General features: G+C 44.0%; 1 protein-coding gene across 1 annotated transcript in view; it reads right to left on the bottom strand.

The window, feature by feature from the left end:
• The window catches only part of UMODL1 (uromodulin like 1), a 54815-nt gene that overhangs the window by 12602 nt on the left and 21691 nt on the right, over positions 1-20522 (bottom strand). Inside the window, exons 10-16 of the mRNA XM_010308192.2 lie at positions 18563-18782; positions 15062-15199; positions 13775-14509; positions 11184-11296; positions 4303-4516; positions 2659-2796; positions 296-753 (exon numbers count right to left, since the gene is read on the bottom strand). Of these exons, the coding sequence (XP_010306494.2) occupies positions 296-753; positions 2659-2796; positions 4303-4516; positions 11184-11296; positions 13775-14509; positions 15062-15199; positions 18563-18782 (2016 nt within the window). The remainder of the gene's footprint in view (positions 1-295; positions 754-2658; positions 2797-4302; positions 4517-11183; positions 11297-13774; positions 14510-15061; positions 15200-18562; positions 18783-20522) is intronic.

Raw genomic sequence — 20522 nt, 5'->3', positions numbered from 1 at the left:
GACAGCTGCCAAAGGAACCCAGAGAGGCATGGGAAGTGACTCTCAGTTTGAAGAGGGCCTTGAGATTTGCTGCCTGATCCCAAAGATTCCCCTTCTCTTTCTTGCTTGCCCCAAACAGAGAGGTAACTTTCCTTCACAGGAAGGAGGTTTCTTTCTCCAAAGAAATGTCTAACATTTCAGCAACTAATGGACTGTACTTCTAGCTAAGGATCTGACATTGCCTCTCCCCTCACCACCCCCCAAGAGAAAAAAATGCTTCAGGACTTCTTCTCATTCACCAGCTTAAGGGACTTACGGTTTCAACTTCAGTGCCACAGTCACTCCAGCCTGCCTGCAACACAACATGAGTGCCATTGCTGATGCTCACGTTGCAGCGAGGCTCCCCCAGGTACAGGGAGGTTTCTGGGATAGACTCCTGCTCTAAAAATCTCTTCTGGACAGCAAGGACGATCTTCTCAATTTCACAAAACACACTCACTGCATCTTTAATGGAAAACTCCTGGGCAGGTTTAATGAGGGGGACGGGAGATGCTTGAGGAGAAAAATCAGAAGTTGACACAGGATCAATGGTGAGAGGAGGCAGCATCATGCTGGAGAACGTGGTGTCCTCCAGAGCTTTGTGCTCAGGAGCAGAGAAGTCCAATGAAGCAGAGGAAGAAACACGAGTTGAAGTTTGCAAAGATGTTGCAGGTAAAACTGTATTGTGTACAGGTTTCTTATTCATCACTGGAGGCTTCCAGCTGACAGGAAATGCTGAAGAGTGCCAAAAATAAAGATACTGTTGTAATTTACAGGTTCAGATTGATTTCATAAGGTAAAAGCAAACTCTTAGGACGAAACTCACAGTTACTGGCAGGAAACTAGCTTCTTTTGTTTTTTTTTAACCTGATCTACTTACTGCCAAAGCTGTGGCTTTTTTTAAGAGCCCAAGAGATACATAAAGTGCCTGTGAGTAAAGCTGAAGTGCTTTATTTCCTGAGAGCTGCAATAATTAGTGTGGTCAAGCAAAGCATGTATACATAGTGCTTGCAAGAGATGCCCAACTGTAAGCTGCTCAGCAAGTGTTCATATATTTTTCCCTAGTACTGTAGGAGACTGCACACTTCTGGATAGGGGATATAAACAGGAGCAGAGTTTGTTAAAAAACCTGGCCCCATTTGTGACCAGTTGGTACCCAAAATATGTGACCCTGAGCACTTTGGAAAACCTATTTTGGGGAAACTGCAGGACAAACCTCATGTAGCAGAATCACAGAATCACAGAACAGTAAGGGTTGGAAGGGCCCCTTGGAGATCATCTAGTCCAACCTCCCTGCTAAAGCAGGATCACCTAGAGGAGGTGGCACAGGATGGCATCCAGGTGGGTTTTGAATATCTCCAGAGAAGGAGACTCCACAACTGCTCTGGGCAGCTTGTTCCAGTGCTCTGTCATCCTCAGAATGAAGAAGTTTTTCCTTATATTGAGATGGAACTTCCTGTGTTCCAGATTGTGCCCGTTGCCCCTTGTCCTGAAGGCCCACATTGCACATATGTGTCCTGAGAGACACAGTGGGGAGTTGAACAAACGTGTTAGTAGCAATCTTTAATGGTTCCAGGAAGAAAACAAACAAGGAAAAAGGGGAAGCAGACATTGAGATCAATGTGTATGTCAAACACTTGATATCCAGCACAGGCTCGGGGTTACCCTATGGCTCTTTGCTGGTAGAAACAACCTAAGTATTCATCCACCACTGACTTAGAGAGTACCAAGATAATAAACTCCATTTGCGGTGAAACACAAAGGATGTGTCTCATCACACAAAAAAATCTCCTAAATAATTTTAATGGGTTGTACATACAAATAGCATCTATTTCCTAAACAACATATAAAATCTGTACATATATATATATATATATCCTTCCGGAACTCCCCAGCTTTTGGAAATGCTCCAAATTAAAAAGTTGCTGATTTGAACATAAAAGAAAGAAAAAGAGAAGTCTGAGCTCTTTCAGAGCTGAATTCCCCAAAAGCTCATTATCATAATGTTAAATACTTGGTTAAACAAAACTGAGCAAAGGTTAGTATCAGTTGACAAATCCTTGTGACTTCAGCCAAAGAGTAGCTTATCACTGTGGTTACAAAAACAAATACAAATTACTGAAGATGCCTAAAAGAATTTAGGAGCTTAAAGACCCATCATACGTCAGCTAACAAATGATTTAAGGAAATAGAGAAGCTAGATCAATTTACTCATAACAAAATGTAATTCGTAATACCAACATTTCATCCCTGCTGCCATAGAGGTCAAATCACCACCCAGAGCTTTCTGTTACCTTCTCTATTATCTCTGCTGTCCCTTTGCTACTGCTAATGAAAATGGCTAACAATCTTGACAATCCTATCTAATTTTAACAGTAAATATGAGAAAACAGAACTGTTAGAAGAACCTTACAAATACAGCATTAAATTTTAATATAGTAAATTCTCATGGCAGAGTATCACAGTTAAAAATGCTTAAAGTCTGCTGCAAGACTTTTCCCATTAGGATTCAGCTGAAAATAATGAACCAGATTCATCCCTGGCAACTTTCAAGACCTGTGGCAAGTGTGACCATGATCCAATAAAGATCAGATCACTAAGCGTTCAGTTAGCCATTACATAATAAAAAATTTTTTTTGCCTTCACAGCTTCTTCCAGGCCTTTCTGGATGCACATCAGCAAATCCTTCATTGCAGCTGCACTGGTAAAACCCAAGTGTGTTATGGCACGATGCATCTGGGGAGCAGTCATCTTCTTTGCTTTTGCACTCATCGTAATCTGTTGGGTATATTTAAGCAAAAGGCAAAGGTAGACAGTGTATAAATGAAAATGTGATAGTTCTGAAACTGTAGCACAGTCATATCATCATGATATCATGGTGAGATTACACCTCTTAGGTGTGATACTCTATGTGTCAGACAGCTGCTGGGTCTAGAAGAGGTGGGGAACACAGCCTAGAGGGCTAATTGCAAGGCACTGACAAAACCGTCCAGGAGCTGTGCTACCCATGTTGCTCAGCAGATACTCACTGAAATGTAGGCACCCTGCTGCAGAGCTACTACACTCCTAAACTGATCAACAGCCCAAGGGGATGCTTCTAACCCAGGGGGTCTTCTCAGCTGCCTCCCCTCATTCTGCACTCCTGAGGAGATGGTTAGTAAATGTCCAGCATGAGTGAAGCAGAAGGTTTGTGTGACTGGTCCAAGTTTCAGTCTAGTTGCTTTCTTAATTTTTACCTGGCCAAAATTTTCACTTTTGAAAGGATAAATATGCTTTACATCCCTTTCTCTTCCCAAGGTGCAAATAAGGACGTACCGCCATAGGTGGGACTCAGAAAGTAGCACTAACCACCTGCTGTATGGAGACCTGTCCCTGAAACAAACCATTTGTTTTAGCACAGGTTTGAGGGGGGCAGGCACTCTACAAAGCACTACCATAAGATAGTCATGATCTTACTAATTAATGGGATATGTAACTTTCCAGATTCACAGCTATAAGTGTAACAGGCAAAGAGAATGTACAGGGCAGACCATACACATCCTTCTGAAGTCATTTTGTGTGAGATTCTAATTGACAGCTTGTAATAATATTATTTGGACAAATGTATCATGTTAAGGGTATCAAATTTGCTATTTTTTCCAGAGATGACACATCAATTTGTGAAACAGAATTCAACAACAGTTAGTCAGGAGACTAATGTTTCTTGTTCATGACTTAAATTATGTATAAAGGAAAAGAAGTTGTGCAATCAGTCATTGTGCTGGTCTTGGTAAGGTGTGGACTTTCATCTGAACTCCCAACCCACAGGTGTGTGAGGGAAACATATACTCCCAGTGCATAAGAATTCACATGCTCATTTATTCATTTCTTAGGGTTTCTATCTCATGCAAAACTATCAGTGCAAAGCAGAAGGTAATGTATTTCAAAATTATTTTAAACAGAGCTAGTTATATCTGTTTCCACTGCTAGCTTATAAAACCCTCAGTTTGTGACCACTGTTTCTAACATGTCCATATCTTCTTCTCTATAAAATTAATGCTAGCTATAGACAAAAAGACCAGCCAATTTTTCCTTTTGGACCAGGAATACCTCACTTCTTATTTCATCTTTTGATGTTCTCTGAAAAAGCTTATTGGATGGATAAGCAGGAGCAATGTAAGGACAGAGAATGGCATTTCATCCATCTGTTTTACAGATACTTTCACCTTAAAAAATACAGATTAATAAGAGGCTCTATCATCTTTCTAGTTCCGAAGAACTATTGGGATACAAGCTGCTCCTTACCGTTTATGGAGACACTGCTCTTGTCAACTGTGAAATAGGAGCTGTGTTCAAAGGCATCACGAAAAGTGGTGATGATGTAGTAGATATCCACATCTTCTGCAATCAGTAAATTGAAACTCACTACCGTGCTCCCGTTAGTAATACCTGTTATTAACACTTTAATCAGACCAGCATCCATCTGCTGAAGAATGTCAAGGGGCAGAGATTTATGTACCTGGAATAAAAACAAAATGCATGTGGAGATGGACAGATAGAAGCAATTACATTTTAGGCTTTGTACACTGCCCAGAAGAGACCATTATGCATTACAATTGTGCTTCATACTCTGGAGGGAAGCAGCAAAAAATTGACCTTTTGCTTTATAATGTTTCCACTCTACAGCAGTTGAAGGATATGGTATATATTTAACCACGAATATTAAACAAACTAAGATATTAAGATACCTTATCTGTCATTTGACACAGGTCCTTGCCTCTGGTAACAGCAAGGGAGGGAGGAGACTGCGGGGAAGCTCCCATGTTCTGCCTTTCAAAATGCCTCCAGGGAGAGGGGGCAACCAAATACAAGGAGGAGCTGCTGATGGAAGTGGAGATGCCTCCTGACACTCCACGCTGCATATACATCTCAGAAGGCTCCCTCAGCTCAGGTATATTATAGCTTAGAGCAGACCACCCTCAAGCCTTTCTTCACAGGTGGTTTCTCACCAGAGCCAAGCAAATAAGCAGAATTCTCCTGCTTATCACTGAGTGTAAACCTTCCTCTTCTTAAGTGCCCGGAGCAGGGTAAAGAAATCAGAAAGGTGTTTCATGCCATCAGCACTGCAACGGAATTCAACCGTCAAGTCGGTCTCCAATTTGATTTCAGAAATATTTCATTAAAGTCTTCCCTGAGGAATATCGTATTATTTCTGCAAATTCTGACTGTCATTGAGGCACACAGTCCCGACTCTCAGTCCTCCTCGAGAGTCCAAGATCAGGGCTAGGAAATGGCTCTGCACTATTTTGAATGGGAACAGTCACCCCCAAAGTATAGCAGCACCAAATCACAGCTGAATTTAGGGCAGTCTGGAGAAATCAATAAAATAAACATTCACATTCTGTACACAGCGACCTTGGACTTCAATAGCAGACTGAGAAGAAAATGCCACTTTTTCAAAGCACACTGACCCTTATTCACGATAGCCCCAGAAGCAGCCGCCTTTACCACACAGGAGAGCAGGGCAGTCTGCTTTCTGTGGGATGGGAAGACACAGCCCTGTGTGAGCCTTTGCATCAGCTGGGCTGCTCAGCCTCTCCACCATTCAGCTCAGATGGAGACACCAACTGCTCTTGAAGAGATAAGCAGACTGGAGCTGTATGTTCGACCTCTTCCCTTTTCACCCTCCAAGGCTGGGTGGTACCTCTGGAGGGCAGCTGCCCATGGGAACATCTCCTCCTCCTCCCACAGGAGTGCAGTCCATGGGGAAAGGTACCTGGGCATACACAGGAGCTCAGGGCGGGACATGTACAACCACTTTTGCATTTCCAGCACCTTTGCCGTTCCTCTCCAGGCTAAGCAGCAGCCACAGCAGGAGCAGACACAGGTCCCATCATCTCATGGGACCAACTCCAGACAAAACACAAGGCTAATGTTATCTCAGCTTTAAAGAACATGTTGACAAAATATTATGCACAGAAACACAGGCCTATTTCTAAGAAACTCACCTCAAAGAGAAACTAGTAAGCACCCACAGGTGCTCACCTATCAGTCCTTTTCCTCTAGTCGCCCAGAGAAGGGGTCCAACAAGACTGCACTGGACTCCCTGCCTACCTGCATGTCCCAAGGGAAACCAGGGCACACACACAGGCGCATGCACACACACATACACAGGTTTGCACGTCAGGCCTTGCCCCAACATCTAACCACAATGCAGGTAGAGCGCATACCTGAAAATCAGATGCCAGGGTGAGCGCAGGCTGAGCGATACCATCTATCAATGTCGTGAATTTTCCCAGTAGAATTGTATATTTTCTGCTCTCCTGTTCTCCAGGAGATGCTCACTGATCCTCTGTTTCTTAGTATCTTTTGCACATGCCTGGGAAGTCTTTTTATATTCTTCCACACTTGCAAATAAAAAGTGCAGCAACAGAAAGTGTGGGACAACTTTCAAGCCTGCATCAGGCAGGTAGCACAGGCTGTTCTGAGCTATTGGTATTAAAATCGCTCTCAGAAACTGCCAGCAACAGTGCAACAGGAGACTGCCCATGGTAAGAGAGCAGCTCCCAGCAGCACACAAAGGACAAATTCCATGCCATTCCTGTCAACCCTTCTGAGCCTGGGATACACATAGCTTCCTCGTACATAGCAGCTACTAGCTTCAATGCAGGACACAGAGATGGAAACAGCCACAGAAACACCTAAATTTTTGTGATTTCTCAGCATACTTGCTCTTTGCCTTCACCCTCCCATGGCTGTCAAGCTCCCAGGGGATGCCAGCAGAGAGGCAGGCACAGAGTAGCAGAGCAACCGCACCGTAAGGGCCAGACGAGCAGCACTTGGCCCAGGTGAGAGCTGGTCCATTGCTGCCCTGCACAGGAGAGTTGCACCTCTTTCCCAGCACATTGCTCTGCTTTAGGCCCTCTCTTTAGGGTACATATCGCTCACTTTCTTCCCTAGCTCAACTTTCCAGAGAATTAAGGGGGGGCAGGCAGGAGTTACGTTGCTGTCACCTCCAACCCCTTCCTCTACACATCTTCTACAGGAAATATCTGGAGCAGCAGGGCTGGATTTCAGCCATGAGTTTAAGGCAGACCTTATGACAGCGGTGTAATGCTCAGCGATGCAGGCAGTGACTCCTACCAGGGAGAGCCCAGGGAAGAGGCAAGGCAAGGGTCAGCGGTAGGAGCCGACAGGAGAAGCAGCCTCATTTCTCTTGCGACCATGTACAGAGCTCGTGCATTTTGTGCTGGCTTCTCCTAGCTGACCACAGCTCTCGCTCAGCTACGTGCCAAGCCTGACTTACCTGTCTGCTGTGTGTTATCCAGCCCCGACTTACTTGCCTGCTATGTATTGTCCAGCCCTGCTGCCAGGCCCAGGTTTCACAGGTGTGCTGCAGCCCTTTTCTGAGCTGTCAGAACTGATGTGTGTTGCGTGTGCTCAGTGGAAAGGTAACATGCATGGGGCAAACCTCCTGCACACACCTGGAAAGGGCTCCCACGTGCCTGGAAGTCCCACACAGCAAACCTTGCAGTGCCCCATGGGGCACGCAGGCAGAGCTGGGAGGATGGAAAGAGCTAACTTCCCTACAAAAGCCTGGGCAGATCACAGGCTGCACTAGTCAGCCCCAAAATCTCCCATTTCACCAAGCCAGGGGGCTCTTGGGCCCCTTCTCCTCTCTCTTTCTGGTGTTTCACAAGCAGGAGGCATCCCTAAGTTTTAATCTTTCATAGTTTTTGTCTGAACTTCTGGACATTAAATACACACACCTATGCCATCTTCTTAGCCTATCCCAGATTTTACCTGTATTCCCCTCTCATCTGTCCTGAAGATTTTATTTTATCAGTGCCTCCTTTTACCTAAGGCTTGGGATTCTTTTTTTTAGTCTGTTTTTGCTTGTTTGTTTGTTTTGTTTCCATCCTTATTCATATTTCTCCTCATAAACCAGGACTCAGAGGCTGAGAAGTGTCAGGGGGACATTCACGGTATTTGTATTTAGCCACTAGGTGACACTACAAAACCCTTTATCCAGAAGGCTACATGATTTCACAACAGGTACCACACCCTTGGTTATCAAAATTATCAATTATCAAAAACCGTTATCAACGGTTATTGAAGTGGGGCCAGAAAAAAAAGGAAAAAAAAGAGTGAACTTTTTAGAAGGAAATATTCAATATACACTACCCTTGAGTATGAGGTTTTCTTACTAGACAAATAAATTATCTTGGGATCCATCATTGTATCTACAATTTCTGTAGTACACGAAGGAAACACTAGCAATGCCAGACCAGGAGAAATCGGTACACCAGAAGAAGAGTCACCAGAAAGGGAGAGAACATGAGCAAAATTAACATCAGCATCGAGGGAAGGGAATGTCCCTTGCTCAGGCAAGAAAAACAGGAGGCAGAAAAAGTCCAAGTTCAGGGCCAGATGGAAAGCACACTAAGACCCATTTAACGTGATGGGAAAGGCCAGTAGGTTTTTTGCAAAAGGAAAGCAGCAAGCTCAGGCAGCCAGGCTCACCCATGGGTGGCTGTGGCATGTTTGGCGGGTTTTCTCAGACCACCCATCCATAGGTCCCAGGCAAAACATCAGCAGCTCTTTGGAGCTATTGTGGGTACCTGCACAAGCAGCCTGCGTGGCTGGCAGAGCAGGGAATGCGCTGGCAGTCTGGAAACAGGAAATAAGTAAGCAAAACGTACATTAATTTGAACAGAACCCTGCATGAAGTCATTTTTTTTCACTCAAAGAGAAAAAAATCCTCCACACTGTCAGTACTTTGGCAGCACTTTCAGAGAGAAGGTACTAGAGCACACATCTCGCAGCCACCATCACCAGCAGCTTTAAGGATCTCCCAAACTGGGAATAAACTCAAATTACCAAAAGGGGTGAAATTGCACTGAAATAATGAAACTGCCTTAATCCCTGTATCAACAGTCATTCCACATTCAAATAGCTTTAACTGCAATTATTTTAAGATTGCTAAGCTACATCAAACAAAGTCTGTGCTTCTTCTGAATGAGGGAGTCACCTTGATAAGGTAATATAATTTATTAGTTTTACACTTTCTGTCAACGAGTATTTAAGACACCTGAATTCAAAACAACCTTTTCCACTCAGCAATTTAATGCACCTCAGTGAGTGCATTTTCAATTCAAACCTTTTGTTTTCCTGATTCATTTTCCTGAGGACAAGCCCTGGCTGTCACGATGTTATTCTTGGCTGTTGCAAAAGATGAGCTAGGCAAAACTGAAGAAGACTAAAATACTCTCTTGCCCTTAGCTATGTTGTTTTTCAGTTGCATTGCAAGGAGGATGGTGAAAGAAGCCTGGACAATGACAGTGCAAGTTGTCACATCAAGCTTTTACCTCATTCTCATCTACACGTTATTTAAAGGTTGGTATTTCCATTTGCTGTGCTGCCAATTTAACCACATGGCACTTAAGTGCTGAGGCAGCTCTACACTCAAGAACATTATGCACATTAAGATTTATAAATCCTCTGAATGGTAGATGGTGACTCCAAAGAGTTTAAGAAAATCTCCGGCAAAGTTTATTTAACTGGAACTTGATAGTGCTTTTAAAGCCCATGAAGCTTTCCTCACTCACTTTAAAGGATCAATTTCTGGCCCTTATGACCTGAAAAGGAAATATGCAGATCTTTTTGTTTTCCTAAACTTCCTTTTCTTTGGCATCTAGAAACACAACATTTGTAATAAAACACTGACAACCTATTTTGCCATATACAGTAGCTATGATTCTGTAGCCTACATACAGTGGCTCAGAGGTACATGGAATCAATACTAACACATGTCACCAGCTGATACACAAAACTGATACACTGGAAAAAGGAGTTAGTTCCTTATAATTGCAAGTGATCATTTTCTGCCTGAAACTTTGAGAACTGGGTAAAACTGACACAAAGCCTTACTTTAGTTTCTTTATGTAATCATTGTCCAATCTTTCCAAATATATTTGTATCAGTGATTTTCTGGATTAAGGTATCTGACTGAATAGCCCATGAAGAAAATATATTCATTTTAGTCCATTTTAATACTATGCTATTCAAAAATAGCCTCCAGCAGAGAGTGATGCTGAATGAGAGTGAGGACAATGGAGAATTGCTCCCTTTTCACTTTGCTAACCACATCACTCTGATTTTGTGATTATTTTTCTGATGTGACAGCTTGGGGCCAAAACAACTCCGCTAATACATCCAGAAAGGTGCAAACCGGTAATGACCAGTAGGAAACTTATTTGATATCCAAGAAAACGTCGTGCACAGCTAAACGGATTGTGCTTTTCCCTCCTTGCAGTTGTCTCTAATCCCACACTGGGCTGACCTCTGCCTGAACAGGCACCGCTGTCAGCACACCCGCTGCGGACAGCTATATTTCAGTGGCAGGTTGTAACTCTGTACACAGCAAGAGTTTGGAGGGGCTTCTGTGGGATCTGAAAATTCATATGATTGTCAGAGATGGATTTATCATCACAGTGATGAAGGCATCTAAAAATGCAGGCAGTTACGGGGAGATAGGGAAGGCAATAAAGCAGCCCAGCATAACCAGCGGTTTTCCAAGCCATAGCTGTGTTTGAGTAAACATCAGCGGGAACAAACTTCTGATAAATTCACTAAGAACTCAGGAGAGTGATACCGTCAAAGGCAATGCCTGAGAATTATGACACCGTTAGAGTTGCAGCTGATATTGCAGTGTGCTTTGATATCCTGCGCTCTAATTAGAAGTGAGGGCAGAGGTGACTTACAAGAAACCACTCCCTTTCCAGATACAGGGCTACAAAACCAAGGATGGCTATAAGAAATGTCAGCCTTAAGGTATTATGACAAAGGGTAATAACAATCAGACAGTTCATTAATATACAGCTGTGCAGGGCAAGGATATCAGAGCACTTCACGAATACCCATTAACTTTTCACCACACCCCTGGAGGAAATCAATAAGCCAGTATAACTTGGTGTGAGAAGCAGAGGATACACCAGAGAATCCCCAAATCCTGATCTCACTGTAAAACACAGCTGCACAGTCATCGTGCAGTCTGACAGTCAGGGGAACTCAGATCTTACAGGTGTGTCAAGGGACACATGTGGCATACAGCCTTCATGGGAAAAAGATCACACACTTGGTTTCATGGAGACCGGTAACAGATCACGTCCTACTTAGCCACTTACTTCATCAACAAAGAGCTGTGCAAAGGTTTGGTATTCCTCACTGCTTGTATTGCTAAAGCCCAGAGAGTATTTCACATTTGTTATCCGCACCATGCCACTGAGTTTCTGAACAGCTGGAAAATAAGAAGACGACAATTTAAATACACGCTCCACTGGCTGTAGTCCATGGAAAAGTGTGTGACAGTCGCTGGCTTGCCTGGTCACACAGGGTATGCATCAACTTGTAACAGCAGAAGGCCAGCCCTCTGAAATGTCGCCAAAATCTGAAATGCCTAAACATAGGCATCCAGCACCTTAGTCTGCCCTCTTGACCCTGGATGCCTCTGAAGAAGGGCACAGACCTCCTGTAGGTCTTGTATTGGCCAGCTCTGCCTGTGAGAGACTGCTTTCCTCCCTGCACACATCTGTCCTGATTTCAGCAGTATACAAGGACCAGGTTCCAGCTCTGAGACTGTCAGACTCCTATACTGAATTTTGGTCTCCCATATTAGCTGTTTTTTATGAAGCAGTAAGAATTGAAAAGCAGGGCTCTGCATAAACTCTGTGGATCACATTATATCAAAGTTGGTTCCAGTCACATTGGTGACAATAATCCTTTGAGCTGGGACAGGTTCGAGAGGAAAAGAAATAGTCATCAAGTAAAGCTTTGCAGGGGAGAGGAGAAAGTCATGACTGCTTAAAAAGCCACCAAAGCAAGCTTCCTTTATCCCATCATACTTCTGATCCCATAGGAATCCTCACCACCACTGGTCAGGTCAAAGGTTTGGGGCTTGCTTTTTGCTATCTCTTTTCCTGTCATGTGAACATAGGTATTTAGGAGATAAACTACATTCAGTTATCTGATGTTGAGAAGGGAAAATGTTCTGAACAATTTTCGAATAAAAAAAACCCAAAAAATCAGTCTTTAAAAGACATGACAGACTATGAAGAGTTGGTTGACCCTCCAGGTCAGAGGTCTTGCCACAAGGAGGAGCTCTATATTAAACTTAAGCAAACATGGATATTTGCCCTCTAAATTTCCTGTCGTGGGCTAGCGAGATACCACTATGGTGGCTCCTCCTCTTGTTCCCCACACATTCATAATCCCTTCACAGGCTTCTTTCCCAGCAAAAGCACTTGGCTGAATATTTGATTCATCAGGAAAAGAAAACAAGTTTTTATAAACTGAGCTTGTTTGTGTGGAATTCTTTAATTTGTTTTCCATCTGGAAATAAATGACCTTTGGTTTTTGTCAGTTAAAATTAGCTATTTTGGTGGGGTTTTTTTAATGAACATTTTTTGTTTTCATTTAAAAAAAAAAACCCACATTTTTTTACGCTTCCCTACATTGAAAGGGGGCAGGGGTGACACAAAGCAAAGCAATCAATGGAGCTTTTCAACGTCAACATGTTGTTCAGTCCAAAATTATTTGATTCGTCCATTTGGCCACCAAAGTCCCAAATGAGCTATTTGCCCAGCTCTGTTCCTGGGTCCCACCAATGCCAGGCAGAGCGAAGGATACAACATGAAGAAGAGAGAAGTCAGAAGCAGAGCAGAGGCATCAGCATGGCTGCCCAGAGCTTAGTGGGACTGGAGAAGCGGACACTGTGGCACTGGTGATCAGGACTGGTGGTACAAGAGAGGCTGGAGAAGCAGCAGAGCTGGCCTTAGGTGGCTGAAAAAGAGGTTTTCCAGGGAGAAAGGAACGAGGGAGAACCAGAAGTGGGTCTGGATGAGTGGTGACCCCCAAGAACAGGAGATTGCAGAGGAGGGGGAAAAAAGCAGACAGGAGTGCAGTTTGGGATCAGAGAGATATGGAGGGCATGAGAGAAAGAATAAAGACAAGCAGAAACAAAACAGAAATGGGTATGACTTCCTAACACACTAAAGAAAAAATACATTTAGTGATGGGCAGAGACAGCAGCATTCCTATCCCAAACAAAACCATAATTTAAAGACCAAATCTGACTCTAACCTTGACATATGATTCAGCTCCAACCAACAGAAAAATGCCCTAATTAACTGCAATACATCTACCGAAATCCAAACAGATGAAGCCCTCCCTGCCAGCCTACCTAGTCTCAATTACAGCTCTTGAAAAAGCAGCTCACAGGTTTCCATGCAGGTCCTGCCCCACAGGGGATTTGCGGGGCTCTGCCTAATCCATCCTCGGCTGAGAGGAATGGGAAGGCAGGTCGTTTGTCTTCACAGGTCTCTAAGGTCACCCTACAGGCAGCTGCTGCTGCAGTACCCTGGTGCCAGGGCACACAGGTGAAACCAAGATCCATGGCAAAAGGACAAGCAGCATATGTTTTGATGAGCCACACTCAGTGCACTGTATGATTTGCTTCATCTGCTTTGAGATGAAGAAATGTAACATCGATAAAACTAACTGCCAAATTACCAGAAAGAGAAATTATTTTGACATGTTGATTAAGAAAAAAGTACCAATTCCTGCAAGAAAATAATTTTGACAGAGACAAACTAGTTTCAGACGTCTTCATCCCAGACCACTGACTACAAGTGTGCATCTTTCTGGACTCTGAGTGAGGCTTTGCTTCTCATGCAGCCCAATTACCACACATACAGATCCCTGACGGATGCATACTCACTGCGGTCCATGGCTGGGCCTGGTGTCGGGCTGGGAGATGGAGCGATGCCTGGCAGAGCTGGTGCCCGCAGGGCTCCAGCGAATTTCTCAGACCAAGAGCTGTTCTCTCCTCCCACCTCTACATGTGCTCTGAGAGTGGCGTTGAGGGTGGGAACATCAGCATCCCCTGTGGCAGGCAGAGCTGTACCGGGCCCACCTTGAGAGCTGGCTTGAGACACACCAAAAGCTGTGTGACTTCTGCTGGAAGCAGAGGCTGTTTGATTTGGAAACATCAGCAATGGCGAACTGAGTTGCTCTTGCCCAGCTGTGCCCATGGGCACGTTTGTGAGAGCAGCCACCCGCTGCGATGCTCCGGGGGAAGCCTCTGCCACAGAGCTTTGCTGCGACGGACTTGTGGCCACCCACTGCTTTGTGCTCATGGCCAGTTCCTTGCTGGCTACAACCCCCGAGGCCGTGCGGCTGTTGTCCCAATCAAAGCCCATCTGTGTTGCAAGGCCTTTTTTCCAAGGGGTTGGAGGAAAGCTGGTGGGAGAATGATTGTGGGGCGCTTGCTTGTCACCCAGGGGTGGTGCAGCAGGAAGGTGTACGGTGGTGCTCATCTCGGAGCCTGCAGCAGCCACCATCTTGGTGCTGGCAGGGGAAGCAGGGCCTTCAGGGCTCACTTCTTCAGGACCAAACTCTGTGCTGTTTGTTACTTCAGGAGCCGTCATTTCAGTGAGAGGGTCCACAATCTCACCTGCAACACAACAAACACACATTGAAATGGGACCTCAAACTGGGTGAGGAGGCACCAGGGTCTGACCTGAAAATGGGGCTGAGACCACTCAGCTGTGCATAATGGCATTACAGAAACTGGTCTTGGATATTTCCTTAACACCTTGTAACACACGTGATTTTAAGATGTCGAATCTGGTTTGCACCTACACAAAGAAGCAGATTTGATTCCTGGGTCTCCTCTTCTGGCTGGGAGGGCATGGATCATTACAATGCAAGGAAATTAGCCACAGACAAGCCAAAAGAGGAAAAAGTATGTGCCATGTTTCTCAGCAGTCAGTCATTAGGCTAATCAAGAAGGATCTCAGAGAGATTTAATCTGAAGACATAAATAAGGTTCACCTTCATGTTCAGAGGCAGATAATATATACTCCTTCAGCCAGAGACTGCAAAGGTGCATCTATATACACCTTGTGCACTATATAAACAGTTGCAATAAAAGCAGAGGTAGAAAACCACAAATTATTACAAACTTCCATGGCAAAGAGAAATTACATGCCAGTCTTCTCCTCACCCTCACAGTTTCTTCCAGGTCGGGATGGATTGGTATCCATGATTGTCTTGCATCTGCACAGGTATGACCCCATCAAATTGATACACTCTGCAAACACAGAGCAGTCATTCTCGGCAAGAGAAGCACATTCATCCCAGTCTGTAAGACCAAAACCAGAACATCAGTCAGCCAGCCTTCCCTCTGACTGCATGAAGCTAGAAATAATCACGAAGCAATCCTTTCTTCAGTCCTCGTACTCTGAAAAATATTTTCTCCAGGTAAAGATTTTTTTAATAATTTTTTAAAGGTAAACATTTATTTGAAGTGAAAAAAAATATTGTAGGTTTGTACTATAGCTATATCAAAAGCATACATTATACCAAGTTCTGCATACAGTACCTCCAGATACATCAGGTAATGAATAGATCTGTTACCACAAGCTACCACTAGATGATAGAATATTAAATAGAGACCTAATCCAAATAGTGTCTCCTTCAAATAAGAGGTAAATGCAAGTAACTCCCAACAGAAACACTATTCAGTCTTAAAAGAGGAAGTGCTAAGGGCAAAAACTCTTTTTAGAAAATATTTCTTCTCACAGGTAGTGTTATAAAACTGTGACCCTCTTTCTAGTAGGCTCAGAAAAGAGATCCTGGTTCAAGGCATGAATATGCTCTAAGGGCGTTCCTTATGTCTAATTTCAGCTACTCTGAATCAGTTAGAGATGCTTCTTTCATGGAGTTACAGACCTATTTTATTGCCGAGTCTCTTGAGGGATTTAGATCTGGAGTCTTATATTACCATTCGCACCCTGTTCCAGCAAGCATGCAAAAGCTGAGTTAATGCTTTGGACATGAATAATCCCAGCAAATCCCATGCGAGCCCTCCCTGTGCGCACTCCCTTGTGCGTACACCTTCACTGCCTCAGGACTGTATGTGAGTGTGGGCAGAAAAACAGAGTAAAAACTGTGTCTTGGGACAAATCATTCTGATCAGAGGCTAGAAAATTATTTTGAACAATGCATTATCGTAAGTGCTTGTTCTGCAAACATGCAGAGATTAATCACTGTGATTATTTCTCTGAAATAAAGGAAAGTCCCATTCTAGGAACAGAAAGCACAGAGCCGGTGGATGCACGCCCATACGTGCGTTCATCGTTCTGCTTGCAGACAGCTTTCCCCTTTTACTTCCTTCCAGCTAATACTGCAATTCTTTTTCCTTTCTTCTCATTAGATAATTGTTGTATGCATGATTGTTTCCATTAGACAATTTCATGTGCCTATGGCCAGCTTCTGCCTATCGTGTTACAGCCTAAGCCACTTAAAGGGAATACAGAAGTATGCAGGATTGACTAAAGCATCAGCAATGAAAGTGCTCTCACTAATGCCTTACTGTGCTGTGAGGTAATTGTGACTCTTGATGGCTTCAAACACCATCTGAGAGATGCTCCCATGCCAATTGCCAAATAACTTACATTCACTGGCTTCATTGTCCCTGAGAGTTTCCTTTCTCATCACTTAGCATGGCTTTTTAAGCAAATTCCTTCACCACATTCAATCATGAATCAGGCCAAAACATTTATATTCTATTCTCAGCGCTCACTGGGCTAGTACACACACACTCAGGCACATAGACACACACACGCTGCACTTTCGCATTTGGCGAGTGCCTCCACACACACACACCCCTCCTCAACCAGCAGTCCTATTCCAAGAATTAAAAAAAAAAACATTCATTCTGATTACACGTTATACCTGCAAGAGGCACATGCAACCAGTAAAAATCTGTGAAACTCCTTGCCTAATGATGTTGCAGACACTAAAGATTTGCATGACTTCACAGGCAACCTGTAGTTCAAAGTTCAACTTGAAAATTCATGGAGGAGAAAGTCAAACAAATCACTTTGGATTCAGGGAGTCCTGGAGCTGAAAATAGTTGGTGGCTAAGAAAGTCTTAGTGAGAGACATCATCTACACTTGCTGTATTCTTACACTTCTCCAGGAACTGGGTCCCAATGTGATATTGTGCTAGATGGCTCTTGGGCCTGACTCAGCACACATCCCTTCGGTTTTTCTTACCATGCCTCACACAACAGACAGACATTTTAGTGTCTCTGTTCATCATGGCAGTAAACTTAATAATTTATGGGTCTTCAAAGAGAGATGCGATTGCTCCACTCCCTTCAGTTGTGCTATCCCTTCTGACTTCTCATCCTTGCTGTTTCAAAGTTGAATTCCCTGCTCTGCCACTGTCACTAAACCAAGCACATAACCTCTTGGTGGCCAGGCTCCACAGAGGATCCAAAGAGGTGCAAGAGGAGCTGTGCAGGCTTACTGCCAAAGGGCACGTCCCAGGGCTCTCAGGGGCCAGGAAGCAATACAGCCTACTACATAAACCTTTCCTTCACAGGCTGCACTCCTTCACCTTATTTTCCACGTTTGACGTTCGGAAACTCATGTCAAACAAATGCTTCTTTGGGCAGAGCTAAGAAATAGACCCCTCTTCTCTACCCCTAAGGAGGAGTGGAGGAGTTGGCTGTGCCCCTGGTGCTACCGGAAGCCACCTGGCTTTCTGCAATTAAAGTAACAGTCCTGAGCTATTGCCTTCTTTTGGTCCCAGGATCAATAACATTTGTAAAGTATTTTGGCACACATCAGGATCTTGCATTTCAGTATCTGCTGCCACTGTGGTATTTGTAGGCTTCGGGTGCAATTTGTCTCTCCTGTGTTTCTTCTGTCCTGTTCCCCTTAACCTCCACATGTTCTGCAAGTCCAAAGGGAGTTTTCCCTGATCGCAGTAAATAAGCTTTTAAGGGCTCAATGCACTGGGAGAGAAGAATAACCCATTCTGTTGGCTTTGGCAGCTCTCTGAAGTCTGGCTGGCTCTGTCAGCTGGGAAACCTGAAGCCAGAACTTAGTCCTTTGAAGATAAAGTGGTGATTACTGGAGATCAAACAAAGGCCCCGATTAACAAAAATTCCATACGTGTTTCTTTAGTCCTATACATTGAGAGGACATTTGAGAATTTCTCTAGCTGGATTTCTATAGTGAAGATGTCAGATTTCTTTTCTTAAACTCTGGCCCAAACGCAGCCCCACAGCCTTGAAGCACAAAACCGTCTAGAAGGCAAGTGTATCTAAAGGCTACAAATACTCCATATTAATCCTATCTGCAATTCTGTCTGAGAAAGATATGGCAAACTTGCAACTTCTCACAAAGAGGAGAAGGTGGAAAATTAATAGGGAAACCAAGGGTACCACCCCTCCTTAAACACAGTGGAGGGAAGCAGTGCCTGCAGGTAGATACCTGGGGACAGCCAATGCTCCTTCTTCTAACCCCTGCTGGAATTACGGATAAAAGCCCACGGAGGAGTTCTCATGTTGTGGTTTTCCCTCTAACAAACCACATACTTTGTCTCCCTATAAAGTACTTCTCATGAAGAATGCTAGTGATACTGTGTGTCATCAAAATAGAAACCTTGCTTCATTGTTTGGAAGCAAAAAAAATTTTTTTTTTTATTTACCTTCCACTGCAGTGTTTTGCTGATCCACCAAAAGCACAGAGCCATTGTGCAGGTAAGAAATCACTGGGACAAATGTGGAGGCATCGACTGGAAACTCGGGTTCCTGCACAGTGATTCTGAGTCTCACAAAGATGCTCCCGGCTTGCAGGGATTCAATCTGCACTTTCAGCTTCCCAGATTTGTATAAAGCAGAAATGTTGGGTGGAAATGAATTTTCAAGCTGAGCAAAGGGAGGGAAGCATTGAAATTAGGAACCCAACAGGAATAGCTCTTTTTAAAACTGAACTATGGTAGTTGTATTTTAAAGATTTATGTATACATAACATAGAAAATGTGGTAAAAAGACAGAAAAGTTTCAAAATGTTCAGAAATCTTATTCTTCAGAGATTATTGAGGCACAGAGAAGTGTGAGTCTCCTTGGTACACCCAGGTACCCTTGAAAATGTTACCCACCTGACCACTAGTCTTACAAACCAAATTTCATTTTGGGTCAAGGGAGCAGAATTCCTTTTGCCCCTGTTTGCCTGCATCACAGCTGAACTGGCCCGGTAAGTCTGCCATACAGCAGACCCTTGATGTTTGCTCTGTATGTCATGTAACACCTCTGCACTCCCAGACACTGGAACTTGGTCATCTCTGCTGTTGTTGGAGCAGACTCTGGCTTGATTTTGGCTGCTACCAGCTAACAGTCCCCTAGGCAGTACCCGGGCAGAGTCTGACGCTTAGCATCAGCCAGGGGCCAGTCCCAAAAGCCAACCTGAATATGACCACCGTATTTCAGAAGATCCAACTGCATGGATGTAGGCTGGTTTGTGCCAGTTGATGTCAGTGCCAGAGAATGGTTCAGAAAATGTTTCATTTACCAGTGTGGGCATAGCTTTAGCTCCCAAGGAGTATTTGAAACTCACCAGTCCAAGTCCAGCCTGCAGCCAAGTCCAATGATAATGAAATCTCAGGATGAGAGACAAGAAAAATGGGGGTGGCTAACTTCAAGAAAATGTGTTTGAGACAGCCCAACTTCAAGGCAATATCACAATTACATTATGTTTGATTGCCAAACTGGTAAGTAGACACATCAGTTGAACAAATGGTGTTACTCTGAACATTAAAGCAGGCATACAGCTGTCAGTATTTGAGCTGTGCAGGAGTTGGCAGCTTTACCTTACATCTCTCGGAGGCATCTCCTCGCTTGAGCCTTTTGTCCTACATACACCTCAAAGCATGCCTTTGAGCATGCAATGCAGCACCATAAATCAACACAGCTTTGTTCCCATTCAGTCAGACTTTGCTTCAAAAATTCCTACAAACAAGCTGTTTAACCGGTCTAAGCTCAGATCAGGGTGGGGAGGCAAGAAAAAGAGAGGAGAGAGCAATCGAGAGGGGAATGTTGTGCTCTAAAACACCCAAGGAGGCAGAAGTAACACAGATGGGCAATGCTCCTTTTCCCTCCCAACCCCATGATGCCAATTAGGTCTGTATTAGTCTCAGAGAAGATTCATTCACAAAAATCCTCCCACACAACAAAAGAGAACAATTTGCAGCTATGGGAAATAAAACCAGGTCAGGAGGTTCAATTTGCAATTTCTCATGAGCAAATGCTTCTTCTGTGCTGCCTTTGAAAGTACAGCTCCATTACTGTGGGGTTTTCCCTCAGATTTATATTCACGTATGTTTATGAGTCCCGTCTTTGTTTTGGGAAAGTCTTGTTTTGGATAAAGATCCCAGTTCCTCTGTTTGGGCCCTGTTCTCTACAAAAAAACTGTAAGAGATCTCTGCGTCTGAAATGTCCCCCCTGTTTGGGAAGCTGAGAGCTGATAACAGACTTCATGACTCCAGTTTTGTTTATGGCTGATTACACCTGAGCATGGACAGTGGCTACATGTGTGCAGGTAAAGAACGGGGCTGGAGAAGAAAGCCTGACCAGGTCACTTTTCCTTAAAGAAGAAAGAGCTTTGAGAGC

This window comes from Balearica regulorum, chromosome 1, assembly GCF_011004875.1.
Source record: "Balearica regulorum gibbericeps isolate bBalReg1 chromosome 1, bBalReg1.pri, whole genome shotgun sequence".
Lineage (NCBI taxonomy): Eukaryota > Metazoa > Chordata > Aves > Gruiformes > Gruidae > Balearica > Balearica regulorum.
The sequence above is the reverse complement of the archived record's forward strand: the minus strand, read 5'-3'. Positions and strand labels throughout refer to the sequence as shown.